Source organism: Astatotilapia calliptera, chromosome 11 (assembly GCF_964374335.1).
Source record: "Astatotilapia calliptera chromosome 11, fAstCal68.1, whole genome shotgun sequence".
NCBI classification, from domain to species: Eukaryota; Metazoa; Chordata; class Actinopteri; order Cichliformes; family Cichlidae; genus Astatotilapia; species Astatotilapia calliptera.
The window spans coordinates 21,875,466-21,901,499 of record NC_137432.1 but is presented as its reverse complement, the minus strand read 5'-3'; the positions used below and the strand labels follow the sequence as shown (position 1 = coordinate 21,901,499).

The 26,034-nt window shown below is 42.8% G+C and overlaps 1 protein-coding gene and 1 long non-coding RNA gene across 4 annotated transcripts; one reads left to right on the top strand and one right to left on the bottom strand.

Moving 5' to 3' along the window:
- The first annotated feature begins 1,204 nt into the window (after positions 1–1,204).
- ptpn3 (protein tyrosine phosphatase non-receptor type 3) lies at positions 1,205–26,034 on the top strand. Of its 3 annotated transcripts, none has more exons than XM_026185622.2 (27): positions 1,206–1,357; positions 2,048–2,104; positions 2,632–2,773; positions 5,279–5,413; positions 5,573–5,615; positions 5,805–5,886; positions 7,075–7,119; positions 7,202–7,254; positions 7,463–7,580; positions 7,685–7,772; positions 7,876–7,964; positions 11,941–12,004; positions 12,379–12,581; positions 12,669–12,794; positions 12,915–13,076; positions 13,198–13,291; positions 13,390–13,467; positions 13,568–13,624; positions 15,049–15,205; positions 15,330–15,505; positions 15,823–15,913; positions 16,137–16,198; positions 17,731–17,877; positions 18,576–18,704; positions 22,186–22,331; positions 22,447–22,582; positions 25,367–26,034. In XM_026185622.2, exons 3-27 carry the CDS (start codon positions 2,705–2,707, stop codon positions 25,439–25,441), a joined length of 2,625 nt encoding a protein of 874 aa, XP_026041407.2. In that variant the 5' UTR covers positions 1,206–1,357; positions 2,048–2,104; positions 2,632–2,704; the 3' UTR covers positions 25,442–26,034. The 3 variants fall into 3 exon arrangements, with proteins under 3 accessions (XP_080164119.1, XP_026041407.2, XP_026041408.2); XM_026185623.2 differs by having other exon boundaries at positions 2,048–2,108; XM_080307993.1 differs by lacking the exon at positions 17,731–17,877 and having other exon boundaries at positions 1,205–1,357.
- LOC145431814 (uncharacterized) lies at positions 22,954–24,896 on the bottom strand. Its single transcript, XR_013912117.1, has 2 exons — positions 24,148–24,896; positions 22,954–24,031 (listed from the first exon to the last, which is right to left on the bottom strand). It is a non-coding gene; the product is annotated as an uncharacterized LOC145431814 (long non-coding RNA).

Genomic DNA, 26,034 nt, shown 5'->3' with positions numbered 1-26,034 from the left:
GGCTGCCTCATCCAACGATGAGTCATCTAGTAGCAAAGGGCTGTCAGCTAACATCAGAGGGTGTTACTGAAACAGCATGCCGCTTGTGGTCAGCAGTGTTATTGCTTTGATTTGTGTAATACTCACTGCTGGTGAACAAGCACCTGGTTGACACGCATCTCATCTCTGCCTGTTTCAGCTTACATACAGTACAAAGAACAATTAAAATCACTATGCTGGAACATTTTAAGACAGGTTTTCACACTGTGTGCCATCATTACTTTTTAAATCTCTGTCTGAGGTGGGAATTTCAAATATTTTACACTTGCATATCATTACCATCAAACACTATGACAGTTAAAGACAGTTTTGTTTTTACATGTCTCTCGGATTTGGTCAGTATCAGCTATTGGAAGTGTATTTTTGTTATTATGTATTACTATGAGAGGACATGGAGGAGAGAGCCGCAGTACTTCAAGTGTCCTGTAGATGGTGACATCAAGCCAGAACATTTCTTGAAGCATATAAAGTCTGATGAAGAACCTTGGAGGCTTTTCTTGTTTTTGTAATCCTAAAGTTGGACAAAAAACACCTTTTCCTTTTCCTGAGCGAACAGCTTTATGAAATCATCAGTCTGCTGTCAGAAAAAACGATATATGTGTTTGCACATTGCTGCAGTGCTTCTCCTGTTTTGAAACTAGAGCACTTCATTGAGCTTTGCATATATATTTTTAGTTTTTGTGTCTGGTTTGAAAGAGAGATCTCAGACTTAATGAGACGAATATATTATTATCTTATTATTATTATTATCATTATAAAAATAAGACACAGTCACCTTTAATAATCACAAAAAAGGTAAATTGTAAAAAATGTAATCTTTGAGTAGAGTAAAGTGCAAACTTAAAACATTTCATCGTGTATTTTATTTTCATGTCACTTTAAAATTTTGCGATAACGTTTGTTGTTCTGCTTTTAATTAATATCGAATTAATTTTATTTTGATTGTTAAAAGATTTTTCAAGGCAATTATTTCATGATTCAGGCTTTGAGGGGTTAAAAAGATAAAGTAAGATAAGCTTTATTGTTACTGAAGCACAAGCATACATAAAACTGCAAGCTTGTTAATGCAGGGCCTTGTTCTTACAGGCTGTCTTTATATACAGTCTATGCTCCAGACTTCCTCTGCTTTGCCTGCGCGCCTCCCAGCGTGGGCGCGCAGAAAGGGGCGGGGCCGCGCGGAGTCAGCGCAGGCAGGGATGAGAAACTTGTCCCGGATATTTACCTACTTTACCTGGCTCCTCCGACAGGCCCCGTTCCGAGGTTTTCTCCGCGCACACTCCGGAGGGATATGACCCGTCTCTGAAGCGGCACCACTGAGGTAGTAAAGCCTTTTTTAATGTCCTTTAAACCTTTCTCTTCCCAGAAAACACGAACTTGGCCGGGCTTTAGCGAGGACTGCGGTGGTTGGAGGAAAGTTTGCCAGTACTGTGCGTTCCTCCTGTTGGGTGTAGCAGCAGAGAAACTTTAGGCTGTCAACAGGTTCCTTGTTCGCGCTGTGGTACAAAGTACAGCGAGGTCACGACAGAGTTTATTATCGACAGGCTGAGACAGACGGAGCTCAGAAATGCGGGCCTAATACACTGAGACAGGCCCTGTTTGTTAGTGATTTATCAGGTAAAGCAGCACAAACCGGGTTGTTTGAACTTTATCGTCTAAGTTTATCCACAGTACACGTTTGTAACTTGTGTGCTGGTAACGTTATAGCATAAGTATGCCTTATTACCACAATAAAATAGGCTAATTCGTCCCCAGTTCCCTCGTTGGTACGATTGAGCCACAACATATGAGTAATAGGTACAAGATGCAAAGGACGCAGTGAAGCCACAGTCGCCACATGATGATGAATTTGCCTTTAAATCTAACATTTACTTGTTAATTCATCAGAGGTCTGCCTGTGAGCGGGTTGTTATGGAAAACCAGTCATCTGATTGACATCAGCTCTGCTCTAATATATTCAGAGTGTGTCACTGTGTTCAAACATTAACTCAGACATTGTGTGTTCTTTCAGAAACAGGCCTGCCAGATCCAGTAATCGGTTCACCTGGAAATTGAGGACTGCACACATGTAAGTATGTACATACACATGCAATGCTTGCACATGGAACGCAGTGTCAGAGTTGTTTTTACCTTTGAGCGTGCGTGCACACAGACATGTATGAATACATGGATGCATGCATGTGTGCATTTGTAGTGCATGTTTTTGTGTTCATGCATTCCTTCTCTGGTTGGTCTGGGATCAGTGTAGCACTGTCGATGGGGCGTGTTCAACTCTGAAAATGTTTAACATTCTTATCATTCAGCTGCCTGTGAAAGGCGGGGAGATGCAGAGAGAGAGAGAGAGCAGCAGGGAGAGGGAAGGGACATGTTCAAACCCAGGCCAAATAATAAGGGATTACACAAACCATGCACACATACACTTACAGTCACTCCTTCACATTCACAGTGCATTACTCACTGCAGTCTGATGCTCCATCAGGCACATATATTACTCACCACACAGTGTCATCCAGAAGGGAGGTGCTTTCTGTGCAAGACAACAGGCTGGAAACCTCTGACACTTTTGTGTGGTTGTGTGTGATTGTGTGTTTCCAGGTCCCCTCTCGGTGACAGGCTGAGGGCAGGGCGTTTGTCTTGAGAGGGAGGCAGAGTTACCCTGGTAACAGACATGCCAAAACCGGACCTGCTCTGCCTGGTTCAGCTGCTGGACGGCACTATCGAGACCTTCAGAGTCAGTGTGCGTAAGACACACACACACACACACACACAAACACACCCATAAACACACAGACACATGTCCTTTCTGAGCAGATTACATGTTACTTCTCTCTGCCCGTGCACTCTATTAATGATTGTTGCGTCACACGTGATGAAGTGGCAGACTATTCTTTCCTGTTCCCATTGATCCACATCTCTCACTCAACAATGCGACGTTGGTTCGAAGGGCATGCTCATCTCCTTCTAGTGATCGCCACACTTGAAGCCTTTAACGCTGTCGGCGTATCACATTGGCCTCTGATGGCAGTATACACACTGACAGGCGTGATACTGCCTTCCAGGACAGGCTCTGTGCAGCATTTTTATGTGAACAATGGGAGAACAGTGAGAGTGCTGTGGTCATAAAGAGCATCCAATTCCAACTCTCCATTACTGTCTTTATTTGGCTCCTGTGCTGCTTCTGTTTGGATAAGGTTCGCCGACTTTCACTGAAGCATTTCTAAGGGAGGCAGAGGCGGTTTAAACTGATCATCACCTGGATTTTGTGTCCAGATAGTGTGCATTGCTACAAAAGAATAACACACCTTGTTTGCCGCAGTTTCTAGTAAACAAGGTCCTCTGGTGATGTGAATATGCTTCCTGTAACAGAAAGCGGGAAGAAAAAGAGAGAAGGAAATGCAGATGAGCTGTAGGGTTGTCCCTCAGAGGGATTCATAAATCAGTGAACAGCTCAAAGTACAGAATGTTGTGCTGCTGATGGGCTTTCTGAAGTCCCTGGATGTGTACATTATAAACATTATCTGATTTACTAATACATGCCAAGACACTCCACAGCAGGGGTCTGCACATGGTGTGCTAAGTCACGTTGGTGTTCAGTAAAAAAAAAGAAAAGCATCATAAAAAAGAAAGAAAAAAGTCTGCAGACACATTTTGGGCTGTGGTTGCGGAGCTCAAAATGTCATGAGCTGTGGCGACACAGGCTATGACAGGTGCTGGGTGTGACACCTGACATCTGGCCCATATGTGGCAGACCTGTGGCTGAGCTGTGGCAGTCATATGCCTCAGTCAATTCTGTTCGTCAGTGTGAAATGTAGCCTAAAGAAAAGTCAGATGTGGGCTGTGTATGAGCCAAGAAGACAGCGCTTTCTGGGTTATGGCTTCAGCTGGACCGGGGGTGACAGAGTAATTTTCTCGAGAAGGGAGTGTTGTAAAACAAAGATGTGTTCTGAGGAAAGGTGGATCTAAACCAAAACCATTGTTAGAATTTGTTGAAGTGCCTAATATGGTGAGAAATAAGCTTGTGGAGCTTGCTGCAAAGCAAAACTTAATAGATCAAGATGATTAATAGTGCCTTTGCCTGATAAGATCAATGGCATGCCTAATATTGTGTTAGCCCCACTTTTTGCTGTACAAAGAGCCCTGAGCTACTGAGACATGTACTCCACTAGGCTCCCTGTAGGTGTGCTGTGGTTTCCAGCACCAAGATGTTAGCAACAAATTCTTTAAGTCCTGTAAGCTGTGAGGTGGAGCCTCTATGGATCGAGTTTTTCCAGCACATCCCACAGATGCTTGATTGGATTGAGATCTGGGGAATTTAGAGGTCAAGTCATCACCTCAAACTCGTTGTTGTGCTCCTCAAACCATTCCTAAACCATTTTTGCTTTGTGGCAGGGCGCATTATTATTATTATTATTGAAAGAGGCATCAGTATTTACGGTTTCCATGAAAGGGTATATGGGTCTGTGGCAGTGGTTATGTAGGTAATATGTGTCAAAGTAGCATCCACATAACATAACATTGCCCAAAGCATCACACTGTCTCCCCGGTGTTGCTTTCTTCCTATAGTGCATCCTGGTGCCAGGAGTTCACCAGGTAAGTGACGCATATACACCGGACCACGTGATATAAAATAAGATACGATTAATGAGACCAGACCACCTTCTTCCATGTTGTTCTATGGTCCAGTTATGATGCTTGCATTGTTGGTGCCTTCAGTGATGGATGGGGGTCAGCATGGACACCATTACTATGTGTATTCTGACACCTTTCTATCAGAACCACCATGAACATTTCTGGTAATTTTAGCTACAGTAGCTCGTCTGTTGGATCAGACCTCCCGGGCCAGCCTTCGATCCCCACACCCATCACTGAGCCTTGGCACCCAACACCCCCGTCGCTGGTTCACCACTTGGTTCCTTCCTTGGTTCACTGCAGACCGGGAGCACCCAACAAGAGCTGCAGTTTTGGAGATGCTCTGACCAGTCGTTCAGCCATCACAATCTGGACCTTGTCAAACTCGCTCAAATGCCAACGTTTGGCTATTATTTCTGCTTCTAACACATGAACAGCGTGTTTACCTGCTCGCAAATAAATCCCACCCACTAACATGTGCACTGATGAAGAGATAATCAGTGTTATTCTCTTCGCCTGTCAGCCGTCATAATGTTATGCCTGATCGGTGTATTTTTGTGTACAGATAAGCAACCGGAAAGTTTGGCTGGTTGTTGTTGTTTCCATCTTTCAGAAGCAGGATGAAGGCGTGGTTCTGTTGGACCTAGTATGCGACCACCTGCGCCTGCAGGAGAGGCAGCTCTTCAGTCTGCAGATCAGAGAATCCAGCACAGCCATTGCCTCTATCACAGCCAACACACACTCTCCAGTGAGCTCACTGTTCCTCTGCTGCACATTGCAACTGAGATTGTAATGTACTGCACATGCTGATTGCTGTTTAGTTGATGATAACCACGGGGCATGCTTACATAAATGGTTTTATTTAGCCCCAGTTAGCCATTATACTTAATGAATGCCTTTCTTACAGAGATGGTTGGAGCCCGAGAAGCCCTTGAAGAAGCAGATAAAAGGTATCTCAGTTGTTTTGCCTGCAGAGAATTAACTGTCTTCAGCTGGAATTATGTTTCTAGCCATTTTAAATATAATTTAAATGCTTAGATAAAGAGAGAGTCTAATAGAAAAGAGGAACAGTTTAAGATTGAGGTGAACTTGTGCCCATGGATGTGTTCCACTTTTGATAAGCTGCTATTTCTCTGCAGGCCTCGTGTCCCCCTTTTATCTGAACTTTAGAGTACGATTCTTCATCTCTGATCCCAACTCTCTGCAGGATGAACAGACAAGGTTAGTACGTGACGCTTATCATAGATGGCTTTCTCATTTTTTCGACTGGGTTTTAGTAGTTTGGCTTACTCTTAAGTTGTGATGATTAGTTAATACTTTTATAATCACTGGGATACAAAGATATGTGATAAACACAACACAAAAGAAGGAATGTAGTGTAGTTGCTAAGAAAACCTGCCAGACAGAGAACATTATATTTATACCAAGAGCAGGATAGGTAGCTAGCAGTGGCTCCCTGGTTTGGTCCTGGGAAGAGATGCAGATCCCTTTGGGGGTTGCGTCAGGAAGGGCATCCGGTGTAAAAAATCTGCCAAGTCAAGCATGCTGAGCTACCTGCTGTGGCGACCCCCTTGTGAATAAGGGAAAGTAGTTTCAGCAGGATAATAGCGAGTGGGAAAATGAGAAAACCTCCCACTGCCTGAGCATTACAACAATGTACCTTAGCCTCTCAGAAACTAAAGGAAAAACCCTTGTTTGAGCTGTTACATCTTAAATGCACACTTAAATATTTGCTTTTTTTGTGTTATATTGTCATTACAGTATTATACAGTGTTACTGAATAACAGAGATTTTCTTTGCATCTTACAGGCCTACTCCTAGGCCAAATAACTAGTTTCATGTGAAGCAGTGGCTCCTCCAAATGATGACTGCACGAGACGAAGAGTCTTGCGGTATTCTAGCAGCTCTGTGAAACTTTGAACTAAATGTTATCGCTGACGGCGCTTATGTGCTCTGTTCGGCGTGAAGCGCTGGATAGAAAAGGGACCAGTTCATCAAAAATTGTTAGGATTGATCCTGAAGGCAACACGAATGTCTGAAAGTCGATTTTCAGTAGCCTCAGCAGTTATTGAAATATTCAAAACAAAATCTGCAACACCAGATGATCCAAAATAACAGATATTTGATGGTTATTTTCTGTGTAAAACGTGTGCTGCAATTCCCATTTGATCCTCAGTGAGAGATTTTACAGCGTAAGCGAAAAACCTGGAACAGTCGGGGGTATTTGTGTGTGAGAAAATCTTTGTTGAAATATTTTAGTGTGACTGGACCTTCTGACTCGTAGCCAGTAAGGCTAGCCTGCTGACATATTTAGCAGTAGCAATAGGTCAAACCGCTTCAAAGGGTTTTCTGTAGGCTACAGAACAAAGGTGTGGGTTGTTAAAAGTTCCTCTTGTCCTGTTCCTCCAGGCACCTGTACTTCCTCCAGATCAGGAGTGACATTAGAGAAGGACGGTTAGTAACAGAAAATCAAATTCAAGTATCCTCTCCCTTGTGCACAGCTTATGTTTAGTGTAATCATCGAATATGATTGCAGGTTGCAGTGCCCACTGAGCGCAGCTGTAGTGCTGGCTTCTTATGCTGTGCAGTGTAAGTCTCACGATCTCTTCCTAGAAAAAACCCAAATGATTAATGGCTCAATAATAACCTTGTGAGTAATTATTCCTGTGAGGATGCTCTCGATCCTCTCAATTAGCAGCTCTTACAGTACACCAGATGTCAGGATACACGGATGTGTGCTGCTGGTTATGTTGTTCTGTGTGGATGGATGCTCAGTGTCTCTTACCAACATCTGCAGCGGAAATGGGAGATCATTGTCCGTCCTGGCTCCCTGGTTACCTCTCAAAATGGCACTTCATCCCTGAACAGGATGAAGACTTCCTATCTAAAGTGGAGGATCTGCATCCACAACACAAGTAATTAAGACAGTTCACTACATCTAGCCGCCACTGAAATAATAAAAATGGCTGCTTTGTTGTGCAGTTAGTTGCTGTTGTTATATGTGACTGCATGTTCTCAGAGGGCTTAAGAAGAGCGATGCAGAGCTCTGTTTTCTCAACACAGCACGGACGCTAGAGTTGTACGGAGTGGAGCTGCATGCTGCCACGGTACTGTGACTAAACTTTTAACATCTTGTGTCATGGTTTGACTTCTACTTCTTCTTTTTAGATTTGATTGTTTTTGTCTTTTTCCTCATCTTCTCTTTCCCAGGACACCAACAATGCCCCTCTCATGGTGGGTTTGGCTTCAAGTGGTGTTGCAATATTTTGTAATATGATTTGCTCCAGTTTCTTCCCGTGGTGAGTGATGGTCCTGCTTATCTTATTTTAATCAAGCTTTTAATTTGGAGTACTATTACAACCTAATGCTGCAGCTTTTATTTTGTTCTTGTGTTTGTTTGTTGTTTTGCTATGTAAATCCAGGTATTTTTGCATTCCCAAAATTTGTTGAGTCAACCCTCGTTTCTTTATATGTTGCTAAGAAAATGTAACGTGTGAAACATGTTCAAACCTAAAAAAAAAAAGCCAGTATTTGGTACAGCCACCTTTATTCTTCATCACAGCCTGAACTCTGTTGGGCAGCTTCCTTGTAGTCTTCAGCAATAGTTCTCCAGGCTTCTTGAAGGGCATTCAAAGCTCTTCTGTGGATGTTGACTTCCTTTTGTTCCGTTCGCTGTCAACATGATCCCACACTGCTTCAATAATGTTGAAGGTCCTGGTTCTGGGGAGGCCAATCCACAACTCACTGTCATGCTGAAAAATGAAGCTGTGGCCAATCAGACCCTTTCCACATCATATTGCATGGTGATCAAAGTTGGATTGTATTTTTCTGTGTTCATAATTCCTTCAATTTCAACAAGATCTTCAACAACACTGGCTGAATTTCCCAAACCATGACAGAGCTTTACAAATGTCTGCAGACACCCACTGACGTACCTCTCCTCCATATACAGGGAGTGCAGAATTATTAGGCAAGTTGTATTTTTGAGGAATAATTTTATTATTGAACAACAACCATGTTCTCAATGAACCCAAAAAACTCATTAATATCAAAGCTGAATGTTTTTGGAAGTAGTTTTTAGTTTGTTCTTAGTTTTAGCTATTTTAGGGGGATATCTGTGTGTGCAGGTGACTATTACTGTGCATAATTATTAGGCAACTTAACAAAAAACAAATATATACCCATTTCAATTATTTATTTTTACCAGTGAAACCAATATAACATCTCCACATTCACAAATATACATTTCTGACATTCAAAAACAAAAACAAATCAGCGACCAATATAGCCACCTTTCTTTGCAAGGACACTCAAAAGCCTGCCATCCATGGATTCTGTCAGTGTTTTGATCTGTTCACCATCAACATTGCGTGCAGCAGCAACCACAGCCTCCCAGACACTGTTCAGAGAGGTGTACTGTTTTCCCTCCTTGTAAATCTCACATTTGATGATGGACCACAGGTTCTCAATGGGGTTCAGATCAGGTGAACAAGGAGGCCATGTCATTAGTTTTTCTTCTTTTATACCCTTTCTTGCCAGCCACGCTGTGGAGTACTTGGACGCGTGTGATGGAGCATTGTCCTGCATGAAAATCATGTTTTTCTTGAAGGATGCAGACTTCTTCCTGTACCACTGCTCGAAGAAGGTGTCTTCCAGAAACTGGCAGTAGGACTGGGAGTTGAGCTTGACTCCATCCTAAACCCGAAAAGGCCCCACAAGCTCATCTTTGATGATACCAGCCCAAACCAGTACTCCACCTCCACCTTGCTGGCGTCTGAGTCGGACTGGAGCTCTCTGCCCTTTACCAATCCAGCCACGGGCCCATCCATCTGGCCCATCAAGACTCACTCTCATTTCATCAGTCCATAAAACCTTAGAAAAACCAGTCTTGAGATATTTCTTGGCCCAGTCTTGACGTTTCAGCTTGTGTGTTTTGTTCAGTGGTGGTCGTCTTTCAGCCTTTCTTACCTTGGCCATGTCTCTGAGTATTGCACACCTTGTGCTCTTGGGCACTCCAGTGATGTTGCAGCTCTGAAATATGGCCAAACTGGTGGCAAGTGGCATCTTGGCAGCTGCACGCTTGACTTTTCTCAGTTCATGGGCAGTTATTTTGCGCCTTGGTTTTTCCACACGCTTCTTGCGACCCCGTTGACTATTTTGAATGAAACGCTTGATTGTTCGATGATCACGCTTCAGAAGCTTTGCAATTTTGAGACTGCTGCATCCCTCTGCAAGATATCTCACTATTTTTGACTTTTCTGAGCCTGTCAAGTCCTTCTTTTGACCCATTTTGCCAAAGGAAAGGATGTTACCTAATAATTATGCACACCTGATATAGGGTGTTGATGTCATTAGACCACACCCCTTCTCATTACAGAGATGCACATCACCTAATATGCTTAATTGGTAGTAGGCTTTCGAGCCTATACAGCTTGGAGTAAGACAACATGCATGCAGAGGATGATGTGGACAAAATACTCATTTGCCTAATAATTCTGCACTCCCTGTATACTGATGATGATTTGAACCAAAATCTTCCTACTTTGATTCATGACAATACAAGACCTGTTGCCACTGATTTTCACCCTAGTTTGTCGTACCTCAGCCTTTTCCTCCTGCTTCGATTTTTTACAAATGGATTGTCTGCCACCCTTCCACTGTGGCCATTTCTGATGAGGCTTCAGTGAACAGTAAGTTGATGAAATGAAGGGTCAGATGTATGTCTCTGGATGTTTTTCTTGTTTCGTAAGGACATGACTTGAAAATACTTTTCATCTGCTGCAGTTTTTCAGACCTGTCATTTCTTCTTTTCTAATCCACCTGTCCAGTTTCCTCAACAATTTTAGGCACACAATGTACACTACACCAAGATATGTCAAGTTTTCAGCTAATATGTCTTTGGGAAACAATTTTTTGGTGCAAAAATACTATTTTATGCCTGTCAAACTTTATCTTTTTCATTTTTCATAGATCCGACTAATAAAAATGGGAACAATTCACATGTTTTTGCAACAGCCTGCTAGTAACAAAGAGCCTAAAGATATAGATATAACTGGTTCTTTGTTAATTTGGCTGTTATGATGAAATGATCATCACATAACAGATGATTCACATATGATTCATAGTTCACTGTTAAGTGGCTTAACAGATAAAAAAACATTGTACCAAAAATGGTCAGGTACAAGAACACGAATGAAACTAAGTGAAAAAGCAGCCAATGCCCAAAGATGTTTACAAAGCCTGGAGAACTATTGCTCAAGAGCACTTTGAAAATTACGACAAAGTCTGGCTGCTTGGAGGTGTCATCCTAGATAGTTCACTTTCCTATAAATCTCACATCAATAATCTCACCCGTTCTGCCTACTTCCATCTACGTAACATTAACAGATTGCTTCCTTCTCCTTCCATCCAGTCTACGTCCATTCTTGTCCTCAGTCTTGTTACCTCCCGTATTGACTACTGCAATTCTCTTCTGCATGGTCTCCCCCAAAAATCCCTCCATAAGCTTCAACTGGTTCAGAACTCTGCTGCTCGCATTATCACCAGAACCCCCTCCTACCAGCACATCACCCCTGTTCTTCAGGAACTTCACTGGCTCCCTGTGAAATTCCGGATAATTTTCAAACTTCTACTGCTCACCTTCAAGGCCATTCATAACCTCGCTCCTCCTTACCTTTCTGACCTGTTAACCACCACCTGTTCTGCCCGTTCGCTTCGTTCTTCTTCTTCTATCCAGCTTGCTGTATCTTCCTTCCACCTCACTACCATGGGGAGCAGAGCTTTCAGCTGCTCTGCTCCCAGGCTGTGGAACTCTCTGCCCCCTGAAATAAGAAACATTGGTTCTCTCCCACAGTTTAAATCCCAACTCAAAACTCATCTGTTCAAATCTGCATATTCACTGTGAATCCACTGTTTGTTCATTTTATCTTGTGCTTTATTTTATTGTTCTTATTCTGCCATTGTTTTACTAAGTGTTTTATCCTATTGTGAAGTGTCCTTGGGTGACTTGAAAGGCGCTCATAAATAAAAATTTATTATTATTATTATTATTATTATTAAGTAAAGTTGTTGTTTTTTTAAACGTGTGGTGGCTCAAGACTTTTGCACAGAAGTGTATATGTTACGTTTGCTGTTTGGTGTTGTTTTGATCTTGTCATGTGGCACTTTTTGGGTCTTATGTTTCTATGAAAGCTCATCTCTTTCTGTCTCTCTCTCTATGATTTTTCTCATGATTCATCACCTTTCGACCAATCCCGTCCTTTTGTTTCCACGCAGGGGGAACATCATCAAGATTTCTTTTAAGAGGAAACGCTTTGATATACATCTGAAACAAAAGCACGTGAGTTCCCCTTTCAGTATTCCTTATTAATAGTTTGGAAATCTGCCCTCAGCAAACTCTTGCTCTTAATTACACTACACTCTTGGCTGGCATATCTGTTTTCTCTGTGGCACATGGAGATTTATGATTTATTTTTATTCTCCGTTGTGTGCACAGACGCACAGAAATATGGCATTGATTTTAATTTCCATAATTTTGGCACATTTTTCTGCATTTCTCTGCTTGACAGCTAATAAATCATTCAGAAAATATGGCGATAGAAGATTTTATTGCCAGTTAAAACTACAACCTGAGCAGCATAAGTTGATGTGACCTTGAATGCTACAGTTTACAGTATAAAGACCAAGTTAGAGCCTAAACTGTGCATGTTGCAGGGAGAAACCCAGGACTGTGAGATGTCTCTGCTTCTGCCCTGCCCCAAGACCTGTAAGAACTTGTGGCGATCCTGCGTGGACCATCACTGCTTCTTTTCCTCTAACCGCTCTCCCAGGAGCTCCAGGCTGAAAAACACCACACTTCAGTCCTACAGAAAGCTGATCACACAGCACCTAGGCCTGGGCAACAGTAAACCTGAAAGGTGAGGCCTTGGACATCCATGCAATACTTATTCACAGGAAGGCAACGAAATTTTAAGTTGATTTGTCATTTCTGTCTTCGACTGCAGTGGGCCAGTCTGCCAGCGAGTGGTCGGGGGGATGGTGTGGAACCCAGTCCTGAGGAGGTCGCTGTCATCGGAGCACCTGGAGACCAAGAGTCTGCCCTCCAGATCGCCCCCGAGCACCCCCAACTGGTACAGTCACCAGCACTAAGTTTTCCGCTGCGCTTCATATTAAACCTTTCTTCATTCCTCTTGTGCCATTTCCTGTAATGTGATTTTAAAAAAGTGACTGCTCTCTCCTGTCTGCGGCAGGCGAAGTCCTCGAGTTCGCCACGGCATCCGTAAACCTCGCCCGTCCTCGATGGAGCTGACCACTGACCTGAAAGACATGTCAGAGGGGGAAGATGTCTTCTACACATACCGGGCGTCTGTGAGCAGCTCCAAGACCAGTGAGGGGCAGGGTTCACCTCAGCAGTTAGTATCTCTTATAACAGAAACGCTGTCTAATAAAACAGACCTGCATCAGTAGGAATGTGTCAAAGCTTTCGGTTCATCCAAACTGTTAAAAAAATTCTGTTTATTTAATGTCTTTCAGCATTTCTGGCGATTATAACCCAGCGACAGATGACATTTCACTGCAAGCCGATGACAGCATAACAGACGAGGATAGCTTACCCCAGTTCAATAAGGTCTGTTATCTTACCATCAGCTCTGTGTGTTTTGGTGTATTTATTCATGTGTGTGTATTCAGTATATGTGTGTTGATTATGAGTTATCATCTATGCAGGGTGCTCCCGGTGACGGTGACTTGATGCTAATATGCATTGCCCCCGATAAGGAGGGCAAGTTTGGCTTTAATGTTAAGGTAGGTCTGTGCTTGTTATTCACGACGCACACTCAGAGTTTTATGTTTATTACTGCTGCACTCTTCCTCGGTTTAATTTTCTGATGCCTCCTCCTGTTAGGGTGGCGTTGATCAGAAGATGCCTCTAGCCATATCGCATGTTAAACCCGACTCGCCGGTAAGAAAGCACTCAGTTTGCTCCACAAATTTACATGAAAAAACAATGAGACATAAACACGTAATAAAAAATCAGCTTTGGCTTGTGGTTATGTATTTGTAAAGAAATAGAGCACTAATGATGAGCTAATTCATCAGATGAAATCTACATTGGGAAAGCATAAGGGACCCTGTTATGTTCATTTCTAGTTCCATGTTTCTATCCTGGGAGTTGACAAGTTCTTCTTCCTTGTTATATTGCCTCTTAAGATGACAATATGACAAAATCTGTGCCAAGCATGAAATACTTTGGATACCGAGTGTTACAAGTCATCTCACTCCTGTGTTTTTATCTCATACGGCTACTTTTAAACACGCTGACCACGGTCTTTGAAATGCTGGCCATGTTTAATATGAATGTTTGACACTAACTGTATAAATATGACAGAAAAATATAAAAATGTAATATTTTAGGGACTAGGTCCGAGCTTATATCTATCGGCCAAGTCAGCCGAGAGATATAATCTCTCCAGCATGTCCTAAGTCTACCCCGAGGCCTCCTCCCGGTGGGACATGCCCGGAACACCTCACCCAGGAGTCATCCTTGTAAGATGCCCGAACCACCTTAACTGGCTCCTTTCGATGTAGAGGAGCAGCGGCTCTACTCTGAGCCCTTCCTGGATGGCTGAACTTCTCACCCTATCTCTAATGGAGAGGCCAGCCACCCAAATGAGGAAGGTCATTTCTGCTACTTGTATCCACAATCTCATTCTTAGGGACGTAGATCGACCTGCAAACTTTTACACTCAGCTTTCTCTCTTCGCCTTGATGGATTAGTGCTGCAACCGCATTTCCCGCTCTCCCGAGATACTTGCACTCCTTTACTTGGGGCAGGAACTCGTCCAGTGGGAGCTGGAGTCCATCACCCGATGAAGCCAACAGAAGCACATCATCCGTAAAAAGCAGAGATGAGATTCTGAGACCACCCGAGTGAAAGTCTTCCACTACTTCGCTACGACTAGAAATTTTGTCCATAAAAATTATGAACAGAATCAAAGGGCAGCCCTGGCGGATCCCATCACACACCGGGATGATGGTATTATGGCACAGAGAACTGCTGCTCCCTGTATATATATTTCTTTCTTTCTTTCTTTTTTTTTGAATATTTGCTGTAAACGCTAGAGATGGTTGGGTTGGCTCAGATGAGTAGTTTCTGATATGAACACACCAGCCTGTCTGGCACCAACAACCGTGGCATGTTTAAAGTCACTTTAAGGATCTTTCTCCCACCTTTCTGATGCTCAGTTTGACCATATCTACATGTCTAAATGCACTGAGTTGCTGCCATTGCGCGCATCTCTTGTGGACAAAATGTATGATAGTAAGAATGTTTTTAAATCACTTCATAAGTCAAAGTTTGCTTACACGACTCTCTGTTGTTTGTAGGCAGATCGAAGCGACCCCAAACTCATGGAAGGAGACCTGGTGGTGCTAATCAATGGTCGAGACATTTCTGAACACACACATGACCAGGTTGTCATGTTCATACGAGCCAGCAGAGAGTCGCACACCAGGCAGCTGACCTTGCTCATCAGACGTAAAGGTTTGTGTGTGCGTGTGTCGCTGTCAGACAAAAGTGCTGAGACAGCATGTGATCCAAGTGTGCACTCTGTCCGTCATGTTTCAATGAATATTTATTACAGCCTTGAACTGTCCTTCTAAAACAGGTCCTGGCCGGGGTACACCCCTGCTGCATTCGCTGCCCACCCTCACGCTCAACATCCAACCACAGGAAGAAAAGCCACGCTCACCTGGCCCGTCAGAGCGCCCCCCCACACTGGAGGAATCCATGAGGCAACTAGAGAGGGGGATACAGACAGGCTCACTCTGTTTCCATTTCGAGGTATTTAAGATGCAAATTGGAGCTGAATACTGGATTATTATTTTAAGGTGTACTATGTTCATAGACGTGAATGAATGACAAGCGGGCACATTTGTGTTATTATTTTATTATTTTAAGCAGGATTTAGTTTGTCCCTCTCGGTTATGTGAGGGATCATAACAAGCTTTTAAGTGTTTGTGTTTGAACAGATGCTGGCCATAATCTTCACTTGAATTTGATCCATGAAGATTTAAAGCCAAGACACCGTGATTGGCCTGGAATTTGTAGTTTGTGTTTGTGTATGTTTCTCGGTGTGTTTATGTGCTTGTATTTTCTAGAATTTATACAGGAGGAAGCCCGGTTTGACACTGAGCTGTGCTCGGATCCCTGAGAACGTGGAGAAGAATCGATATAGGGATATTTTGCCTTGTAAGTGCTCCTGTTTCTTTGTTTATGCCCTGCTGTTGGTCTCATCACAGCCGGGTGCTTCCCCATCCCTCAATTCCTCCCACCACCCACCTCCGTGCTGCCTTTCTAACCTTGATCTGCAAGTTTCTCCTGTGACTCCTCATGAAATTTAATTGGCTGAAGCTGGGGTCTGCTGACAGCTCTGTTGTGACCCTCTCACACTGCTGTCCTCCTCTACTTTCAGATGACACTACCAGAGTGGTGCTGCAGGGTAAGGAGGATTATATCAATGCCAGCCACATCACGGTAAATATTACTGATATGAAACTGTGTCTTGTTCATAGATTATATATAAAAAATTGAAATAGCCACTTCCAAGTCTTATTTTTAATTCAAAATTGTGTCTGCACACTTGTTGATTTTATGGATGCAGAAGCGACCGTACAGTACTGTGCCAAACCCCTCATTTCTTTAGATTTTGCTAGGGAAATGGGAAATATGTGCAGTGATTTATTGAAACATGTGAAGCATACATGAAAATACAGTATGTAAGGCAAAAACAGTTCAGTCACGCTTAAAAGTCAATATTTGGATATGACCACCTTTATTCTTCAACACATCCTGACCTCTCTTAGTAAAGATGTCTTGCTATTTCTTTAAGTAGTGTTCAGAAATAGTTCTCCAGACTTCTTGAAAGACATTCACTTTTCAAATGATGGATAATGTGTATGTTCTACCCTATTTTCATTAAGATTCCCAACACTGCTGGCTGAAATGCAGCAGTGTTCATGACACATTATGCTCTCACAGTGGCTGGAGACACTGTTGTACATCTCTCCTGACCTCTTCCTGATTTATCACTGTATCAGAACTGTTGCCACTAACTTTCAGTCCAGTCCTTCTGTACTTTGTCATACCTCAGCCTTTTCTCCCTGTTTCCCTCCCTTAAGAATAGGTTCTTGACAGCCAGCCTTCAATGAGACCATTTCTGATGAGGCTTCAGTGAAGAGTAGATAGATCAGCTAAAGGTTCAGATGCATCTCTCAGGCACTGTGTCAGGTCTTGGTGGTTTCTTTCCTGTTTCTGAAAGACATGACTTTCAGATACTGAACATTTACTGAAAATATTTTTTTAGACCTGTCACTTCTATGCTATTTTATGTCTGTCAAACTGCGCTAACTTTAAATGGGAACAAATCATGTGTTTTTGCAACAGGCTGCTAGTAACAAAGGTCTAAATATATCATTTAAAATTGGTTCTGTTTCTGTTATGTGTAGACACAATACTGGTTCATGTTTTGGGTTATGTCTTTTAGATCAGTGCTAAGTGGCTTCACAAAAAAAGTTTTACTCTCAAAGTGGTCCAGGACTGGATTAAAGATGAGTGAAAAAGAAGCCCATGTCCAAACAAAACCTTTGAATGACTTTCAGAAAGTCGGGAAAACAATTGCTCAACCTCAAACCACCTTAAAAATGACAAAACAGTCAGGCTCCTCAGAGGCGGAAATATAAAGAAACTCTATTGGGACATATGGTTGGAGCTCTAAGTTATGAAATTCATGCCTTGTACAGTTTAGCTTAAACTGACTAAAGAGACCAAAAGTACTTTAATGCTGTAAACATGATCATTTAAGGAGGGGGAAGTCTGTGTGGACTGACTCACTCTTCGAGCAAGCCTCAAGTGGCCACTATAGGAATTGCAGGTTGTTTGGCACTTCCACCTTAGCTTCTTCCATTCGTCCACAGACGTTGCTGCTTGGGCTTGTATCTGTTTGATGTTTTAATGTAAACTCATCCACTCTGTGTGTATATGTGTGTGTTTCCTTGTATTTCTCTCAGGTGGCGCCCCCAGTGTCTGGTGTATGTTTACGTTACATTGCAGCTCAGGGTCCACTACCACAGACCTTCACTCACTTTTGGCAGACTGTTTGGGAGCAACAGACACACACCATCATCATGCTTACGACTCTAACAGAGAGGGGACGGGTATACATCATTTTATGCTTTTGAGCTTTTATCCTGTAACAGCCACCGTTGTAAAGGAGTAAAGAGCGAACAGAGAGGGGAAACGCTTGAAATTACGCAACTCACAATCAGCGGTGCATTAACATAGTGATTACATGCTGTTTCATGTTTAATTTGTCACATGATTGCTGTAATTGGAAGGTTCCGCGTTGATGTTGGCACACAGAAATGATCTATTTTGCACTGTTGTGAGTAATTACAGTGTTTCGCGGTATACAGAATAGCTAAATATAAAGTGCGAGCGGGATGCCAATGAGATAAATAATTCGAGGGTGAAGGCGCATCCACGCCAAGGCAGCGAGATATCAAGGTCTTGCTGAATGCACATGTCTCTGTCTCAGCTTGCCTGTTGCTTGGAAACCAGATGTTCTCATTAATTGATCATTTTCCTGATATTCATCAAGTCTCCTGAGTTTCTTTCTACTTGAGGATTGCACAGACGCACACACGCACACATATTGACTCTCAGTTTGCATCCTGCTCCTGATGAATTGCTTTTGTTCCTCAGATTGCCAGGTGGAACATAGCATACTGCTAATATGACTTTGATTTCTTGAGAGCAGAGCGCAGCTGATGTAGTAGCAGTAGTAAACTCTATCCTGATTCATGACTCATGCCAGAAGTAATTCAATTTGTTGGTGATGTCATACACTTTGCAGACCAAGTGCCACCAGTACTGGCCGCATCCGCCTGAAACCAAGGATTATGGGCCCATGCGAGTGAAGTGCCACTCGGAGGAGTGTAACCTGGCGTATGTGACGCGGCAGTTCACCCTGACACACACAGAGGTACAGTAGCAAAAGCAACTGCAGCGGTTAATCGACTAGTTTTTCTTTTCTCTGTCCTCTCAAACTGACTGGCCCTCCCTGAACCTGCTTCTTTTTGGGGGTTCTTCCTGTTAAAAGGGAGTTTTTCCTTCCCGCTTTCACCAACCCCTTGTTCGTAGAAGGGTTACTTTGCTGTTGGAGTTTTCTGCAGCATCCTATGGGCTCTTTATTTTGGAGTATAACTTGTCTCGATTGTCTTGGCACTATGTATGTAAACCTAGATTAAGTTGCAAACAGCACATTATATGTATTCTAAGTGTTTGTTTTCTATTTTTAACTCCCTAATTACGTTTTATTACACAGGCAGGAAAACAGAACAAGCTAAAAAACACTACTGCAATGTACGAGAGCAATCCCAAAAGTAAGGTCTCCTATTGTTTTAGAAATACAAACAACCATTTATTTTCCATAATATTTACATCATTTTAAAGCTTGAAGACTTATTTATTTTTCTACATAATTGCCATTTCGGTCGATGCATTTTTGTAGACATTGTGGCAGTTTTACAATTCCCATGTCATAGCTGCAGTTTCGCCTTCCGGACAAATGTTCTTTCAACTCTGGGAACAGGTGGTAGTCACTGGGTCCGGACTGTAGGGTGGGTGGGTGATGAAGTTCCAACCAAAGTTTTGCAGGAGAGCGACAGTTTGACAGGCAACGTGTGGACGCGCCGTGTCGTGGAGAATGCTGACACCCTTGCTCAGCATTCCTCTTCTCCAGTTCTGAAATGCACTTCTGAGTTTTTCCACTGTTTCACCTGTCAGTGTTTATTGTGGTCCCAACAGGCAGGAAGTCAACGATACTGTTCGTATTTCTAAAACAATAGGAGACCTTACTTTTGGGATTGCCCTCGTATTTTGACCCTAGATTGTACATAAGGCTTCCTTTGCCGCCGGCATCCTCAGTTCATTGATAAACAGCAGTTTGTTTTTATCGTTTTCTAGTAAATATTTCTGCTGTAGATCTTAGTTCCATCGTTATCAGTGTCCAGTCATTGTTTGAGGCTTGATGATTTGGATTTATACCAAAAAAATTTTGCAGGCCACTAAAAGTATTTTACAAACCAGTGTTTTTAACCACAGAAGACTGAAAGAGAAGACCTCAAGAGTAATATGGAACCCATATTGTAGTATTTTACTTAGCAGCAAACAGATGTTTCTCCAGAATAACTTTATTTTGGGACAAAACATGTGCGAGTGATTGGCGTCCAAGTCTCAATACTCCCTCCAACATGGCTCTAACAGCTTGGAAAATTTGGTTCTGATATGTGGGATAGTAAAAAAAAAAAAAAAGAAATCTGATATCTCTTGCCAAAAACTCACCACTTCCTTTGAGCCTGTGGATTAGTGTTGTGCACTTAACATTGAATGTCTATCCTGTATTTTCTATGAATGTCTAACTTGAAACGGTGTCCATTCTCTCAATTATTCTGGTTTAGTAATGATGTAGATAGATAAATATTTACTTGTAGCCACTTGGTGTAATTGCCACAGGCTAATGAGGGAAAAGTCACCAGCATCACTAAAGGGGAAACTTTTGCTGTTTTAGCTTCACGGCATGTGTGGCTGGGGTTTTCCCCCCATAGCTGAAAGGTTTGGTGGACAAAGATTTGAGGGAAAATCTCAGCTTGTTTATTTGAAGTTTATGCTTCAAAAACTGTTTAACAAACAACTGTTTTGTAACATAGTTCGTAGTGATGTTTGCAGAGAGTGAAGTTAAAGATAGCAAACACTGAAAACATTGGAAGGTCAGCTTGTTCTTCATTGCGTCATTGCATGGCTGTTTTTTTTTTTGTTGTTTTTTTTGTGCACAGTTGGGATTCTCAGTCCCTTTCTTTGCTTTTGAGAGGATCAAGTATCAGTAGTAAATTGATTTGCAAAGTGCCAGCATAGTTTCTCAGTCAGTTCTCAGAGCTTGGAAAGAAGGTGGATGACTTCTTTCAGATTTGTGAAATCTAAGAGTTCTGAAAGCAAATGGTAGAGAGTCCCAGGTATTTAAACCCTAATGGGGGTTGTCCCTACTATTAATGATGTGCCTCATCACATGAGCCAAGGTTTAAATAGAGGTATGGGTCAGTACCACAAGAGGTTTCGTGTGAAACCACTACGAGACTCCTTGAAAGGAGAGTAAGAGGCCATGTATGTCCAATGTGAACGACCACCATGGAACCGAGGGGATGGCTTATGACACCAACTGTCAGACGTCTACAACAGTTTTGAGATACCTTCCCAGGCACCTCGACCCCCACTCACATCTTCCATTAGGTGACTAATAAAAATGTCCAAAAGACAGCTCCAACTCAAAACTTTAAGCCTATGAAACATTTAAACAGGTGAGTTATTTAAACATTTTACTCCGGTACAGTTATCACAAAGGGACAAATTAGCAAAAGAGACTAAAACTGTTTCTGTACCAGGCTGAAGTTGGTCATTTTAACATGGGTTTTTACAGAGATTAACTCACTTTTAGTTGAAGCCTCAAGTGGCTATTCAAGGAACTGCATTTTATCCACAGCAAAGTTCCCACCTGCTCTCGTGTGCACGTGGAGCATGGAGAGGCATGACCTCAGTGACCCAACACATGGCTTTTCTCTTTATATGTTGCAGTAGCATGTATCATGCTCGTGCCATATGCCACATAACGGAGCTCACCACAGGGAGCTGCCAAACTTATCTGCAGCCAACATACAAGTCCCTTCCATGTGGGTGGTTTGGTCTGTATGTGTGTGTGGGTGGGTGGGCGGGCATGTGCATTAGCGAATACAGACAAATTACATGGCCCCGTTTGTGTCGTTGGGAGTGGGCAGCTGTGCTGACGTGAGGATCCTTGCGAGAAGTTTGTTTGCTTGATTGTAATATGGCAGATTATCAGATTAAAGGCTTTCACATCACCTTTCTGGGCGAGCAGGTAAATAAACAGATAATGCTCAAGGAGGCATGAAGTATGAATGCACACACATGCGTACACAGATACTGCTGCGTGGGCCCATCTGTTCCTCTGGCGGAGCGAGTTAATCCCTGCATGGAGTCACAGGAGTCACAGGCCACATGCCCATTATAAACTCTCAGCTCAGCCATTCTCTTCCCTGCCTTCACTTTTTTTCCCTTTAGCTCTGGTCTTCTGTGCTCTCTACTCTCCACCTGTTTTCATCTCTCTGCGTCCCTCCCTCGCTTCCTAATCTCGGTGTCACCTACTGGCCACATGCTTGTTTTGCTCTTCTTTTTTTTTTTCCACTGCTCTCTCTGTGGTGTTTTGTTTCCTCTCATACTGAGTAATGTCAGAGTATTTGAGCCTGCAGCCCCGTGCCGTCTAATGTGGGCATATTTCCCAAAAGGCTCCATGTTTATCATATTAAATACTGATTATGCAACGCTTTCATTTTCATTTCTCTCATTATCTGTTTGTCATTTGTGTGTTCTGTTTTTTGTACTCGTGTGTTTAGCTGGGAGAGGAACGTGCAGTCACACACCTGCAGTATGTCGCGTGGCCGGACCACGGCGTACCGGACGACCCTTCAGACTTCCTGCTGTTCATCAGCTCGGTCAGGGAGAGGAGGAAAGGTGAAGAGCCACTAATGGTACACTGCAGGTAACACACAAATACACACACACACACACACAAGGTATACTTAAACTGCCAGCATGCCCTGCACCTTCATCTCCTCTAAACTTAATGCCGTGTTTGTTTTGAATTACATTTGCAGCGCTGGGATTGGGCGGACAGGTGTTCTGATCACCATGGAAACGGCGCTGAGTCAGTTGGACCAGGGTCAGCCAGTGTCCCCACTGGACATTGTCAAAACACTGAGAGATCAACGAGCCATGATGGTTCAGACCACGGTACAGAGACAGAACAAGGATTTGTACTCTGTGATTGTTCTCTGCCTCATTAACCTCCTTATTTTATGATTTTTATTATTATGATAATCTGTATCTGAAGAGATTTTCTAGCTGCTTTCTGTTTTTCTGTCTTTTCATTGGCTGTTGGACTGTAGACAGCCTAAAAGGTGTTCACAGTACTTTTAGTCACATTTCCATTCAGTTCATTCTGGAGGAGCTTCTGAAGGTTGAACATACTGTTCTCCTGTAGCTTCTGTATGCTGCACATAGGGCAATATGGCCAAAAATATTTATCATGATATATATTTGAAAATTTGTTATAACGATATAACTGACGATATAACTGACAATATAATTGACTCTAGACAAAATACTTTACAACTTCACAACTTTATTAGGGCAATAAACCCAATATATTCAATATATTTTCACTTAAACAAGCAGCTGTTTTTATGTGCACGAAAGCTATATAAAATTTTAACAGTGCAAATGCAAATTCCTTGCTGTGACAGTTTAACCAAAAAGCATGTCCAGTGGAAATAGGCCAACATATCCTGAGCATAACCATGTATAATATCCACAAAACTTAAAAAGAGGTTACACACACACAATACGGTGATATTATGTTGAAGCACAGTACGTATCACTCCGCAAGGCTCCTGACTATGGTAGCCGTAATGATCAAACGGTGCAGCTTCGTAGCTTACCAAAGTCGTATTAAAACTAGTGCTGTCAGCGTTAATCTTGTTAAAATGACATTAACGCCATAACCGCGTTAACGCCCCAAATCTCCGTTAGCGAGTTAACGCGGATCACCCCTTGTGTTGACGCCGTGCAGCCCCAGGTTTTTTGGCCGCTTGGATGTTCTACCAAAAATTGTGTTTTGGTGGGTATCTGACGGACAAAAACCAAACCAGTTCCACACCACTGAAGTTGGCACCCTTTTTTTACAAACCAATTCTGGTTTATCTGTTACATTCAACGATCAGCTTTCGGCCTTCTCATTCTCCATCGCCACCATGTTTTTTCCGCCATGTGTGTATGAAAACAAAAGCACTGCGCGGCGTTTTACACATATTCTATCGCAATATTTCATTTCATACACCGGTATTACCGTGAACAGTATGATATGGCCCAGCCCTAGCTGCACGTGTGTTTACACCTGTGCTGCATCCCTTCTTCAGGCCCTGTGTACTCCTCTGATTCCAGCTCTTATTGATTATACAGATAGCTAAACAAAGCTGTAAGGTAAGGACCCTACAGTGTTACAGAGAAAAGGGAAAAAACTCAACAATCATATGACCCTCTATGAGCAAGCACTTTGGCGATAGTGGGAAGGAAAAACTCCCTTTTAACAGGGACAAACTTCTGGTAGAACCCGGCTCAGGGAGCTGCAGTCATCTCCTGCAACCAGTTGGTGGTCAGAGAGGAAGACGGGACAAATACAAGCTGTGGAAGAGAGCCATAGATTAAAAATCACACTTCCAGGAGGAAGTTCCAAACCTTGATTTCCTCCCCAGAGGGGCCCGGGGTTAATTCAGCGTCTCTTTCTGGTTGCTACATACCTGTAACTCCTTGGCAAGCAGCTGATAGGTGATCGCCAGGATCATCCGAGACACTCCAGTTGGCACATTTCAGCTCAAAAGGACCTGGAGCAGCTGTGCTCCAAGTTAGAGGCATTTAGCTCATTTCTACGTGAGGGTAAAGAATGGGTTCACATTACACGTGCAGATATTAACTGGAAAATAATATTGAGCTTAGCTAGCTGGTTTGGTTTATTAGAACCTTTTCGAATCCTGAAAGAATTAGTTGCATGCTTGAAAGTTTTCTCTTAAACCACCTTGTGCAACTCCACAGGAGATTTTAGAAAGAGAGAGAAGACTTGCTGTTTCCAGAATTGCCCTTTTATATAAGCCCACTGTCACAGATGTGGACATCTGCTGGTTTCTGCCATCTGTAACTCTAATTAAGAACCTTGTGACTGCCATTGTATAATACTGATGGCGGCTTATGAGAAGCTTCACTAGCACAAGCTGGGGTTGGAAGCCGTGCTCTGTAGCACCTCGGTGGTAGCTGTCGAAGGAGAGGAAAGGTGTTACTCGTTGCTTCAAGCATACTCCTGAGCCTCTGCTGCTACCACTATCACCCTTATTTTGGAAAGGAGAGCCACTCCCTGAGGATTCATCTCTGTGATGTTTTTGTGCTGATGGAGCACTTCCTCAGGTTTCCCCCATATGTTTGTGTATCAGTAATGGAAACATTCAGAGGACGTCCTTTAATGTTGGGAGAGAATGTGGCTGTTATTCTGTGCTTTTGGGGGGGGTGTTCTTAAAATCCCATGAAAATCCTCATCTTTCTGGTCTTTGAGGCTTCTTAACCACCCAGACAGACTCTTACTGGTAATGCAGTTCTTTGAAAACAGGACTGATATGAATTTCTTACAAATCAATTACACTATCAGGCGTCTCAGTAGCTGTTTGAGAGCTTTTTATCAATCTCACCGCAGCGCTGTTATTTTACTCACAGTGACATTGTTCTCTCGGTTACTCTTCTGATTTCCCTCTAATGTCACACATGTGGGTTTGAGTTTAATATCTCCTTCCTCTGACTCTTCGTCCTGGTACCATCATCATCAGAACTGCAAACTCACTGAACTGTGTCTTTTGCTAATGCGCTCTCTACGTGGAGTTTTTCTTGAAAGTTATTATTTTGCCAGTATTATCACATCAGAAACTGCTTTGTTTTCTAGTAACTAATAATATTTTGTGTTTTTATTTGTTGCAGTGTCAGTTCCAGTTTGTGTGTGAAGCCATTCTGCGAGTCTACAAAGAGAAACAGGAGAGAGCTGCAGCACCGTAACCCAAATCAGCGCCAGGACCAGACAACCGCACTTTTCTGCCTCTTTTCATAGCAGACGACTTCCACAGAGAGATCTACAGAGCTAGAAAAAAAACAAACAAACAAAAACAGATAAGACTCTTATAGGACAGGAGCACAGACATGGATAATGAGAGTGAACCTAGCTGCACAGCTGTTTGTGATCTGCCTGTCTGTGCAAGAATATGAATCTTACACCTTAGCCGGCCTTAGTTTCTGCTGAAAGTGCATTAAGTTTATAGAGGCTCTGGTCTCCATAGAGACTGATGTAAGACTGACGTGAGCTGCTGCTAATTTCTGAAGAAGAGGCCACTCTGGTTTGGTGCCTCTGCCTATTAAGCTACATGTGCCTTAGACTGATGCTTCTCAGTCAGTGGATCAAACGGAGGGGGGGGAGCAGAAGCTGACTGGGATCATTGTAATCTGTAGTCTGTCCGTGAGTCCAGAGATGAAGATTAAGGCTGACCTTAGATCACTACAGCAGAAAAAGTCATGGTGGTGCAACACGCCAAGTTGAGCACCGTCCATCACTATTAAATTATTAAAGACACACAATAAACACTGATTTATACCCA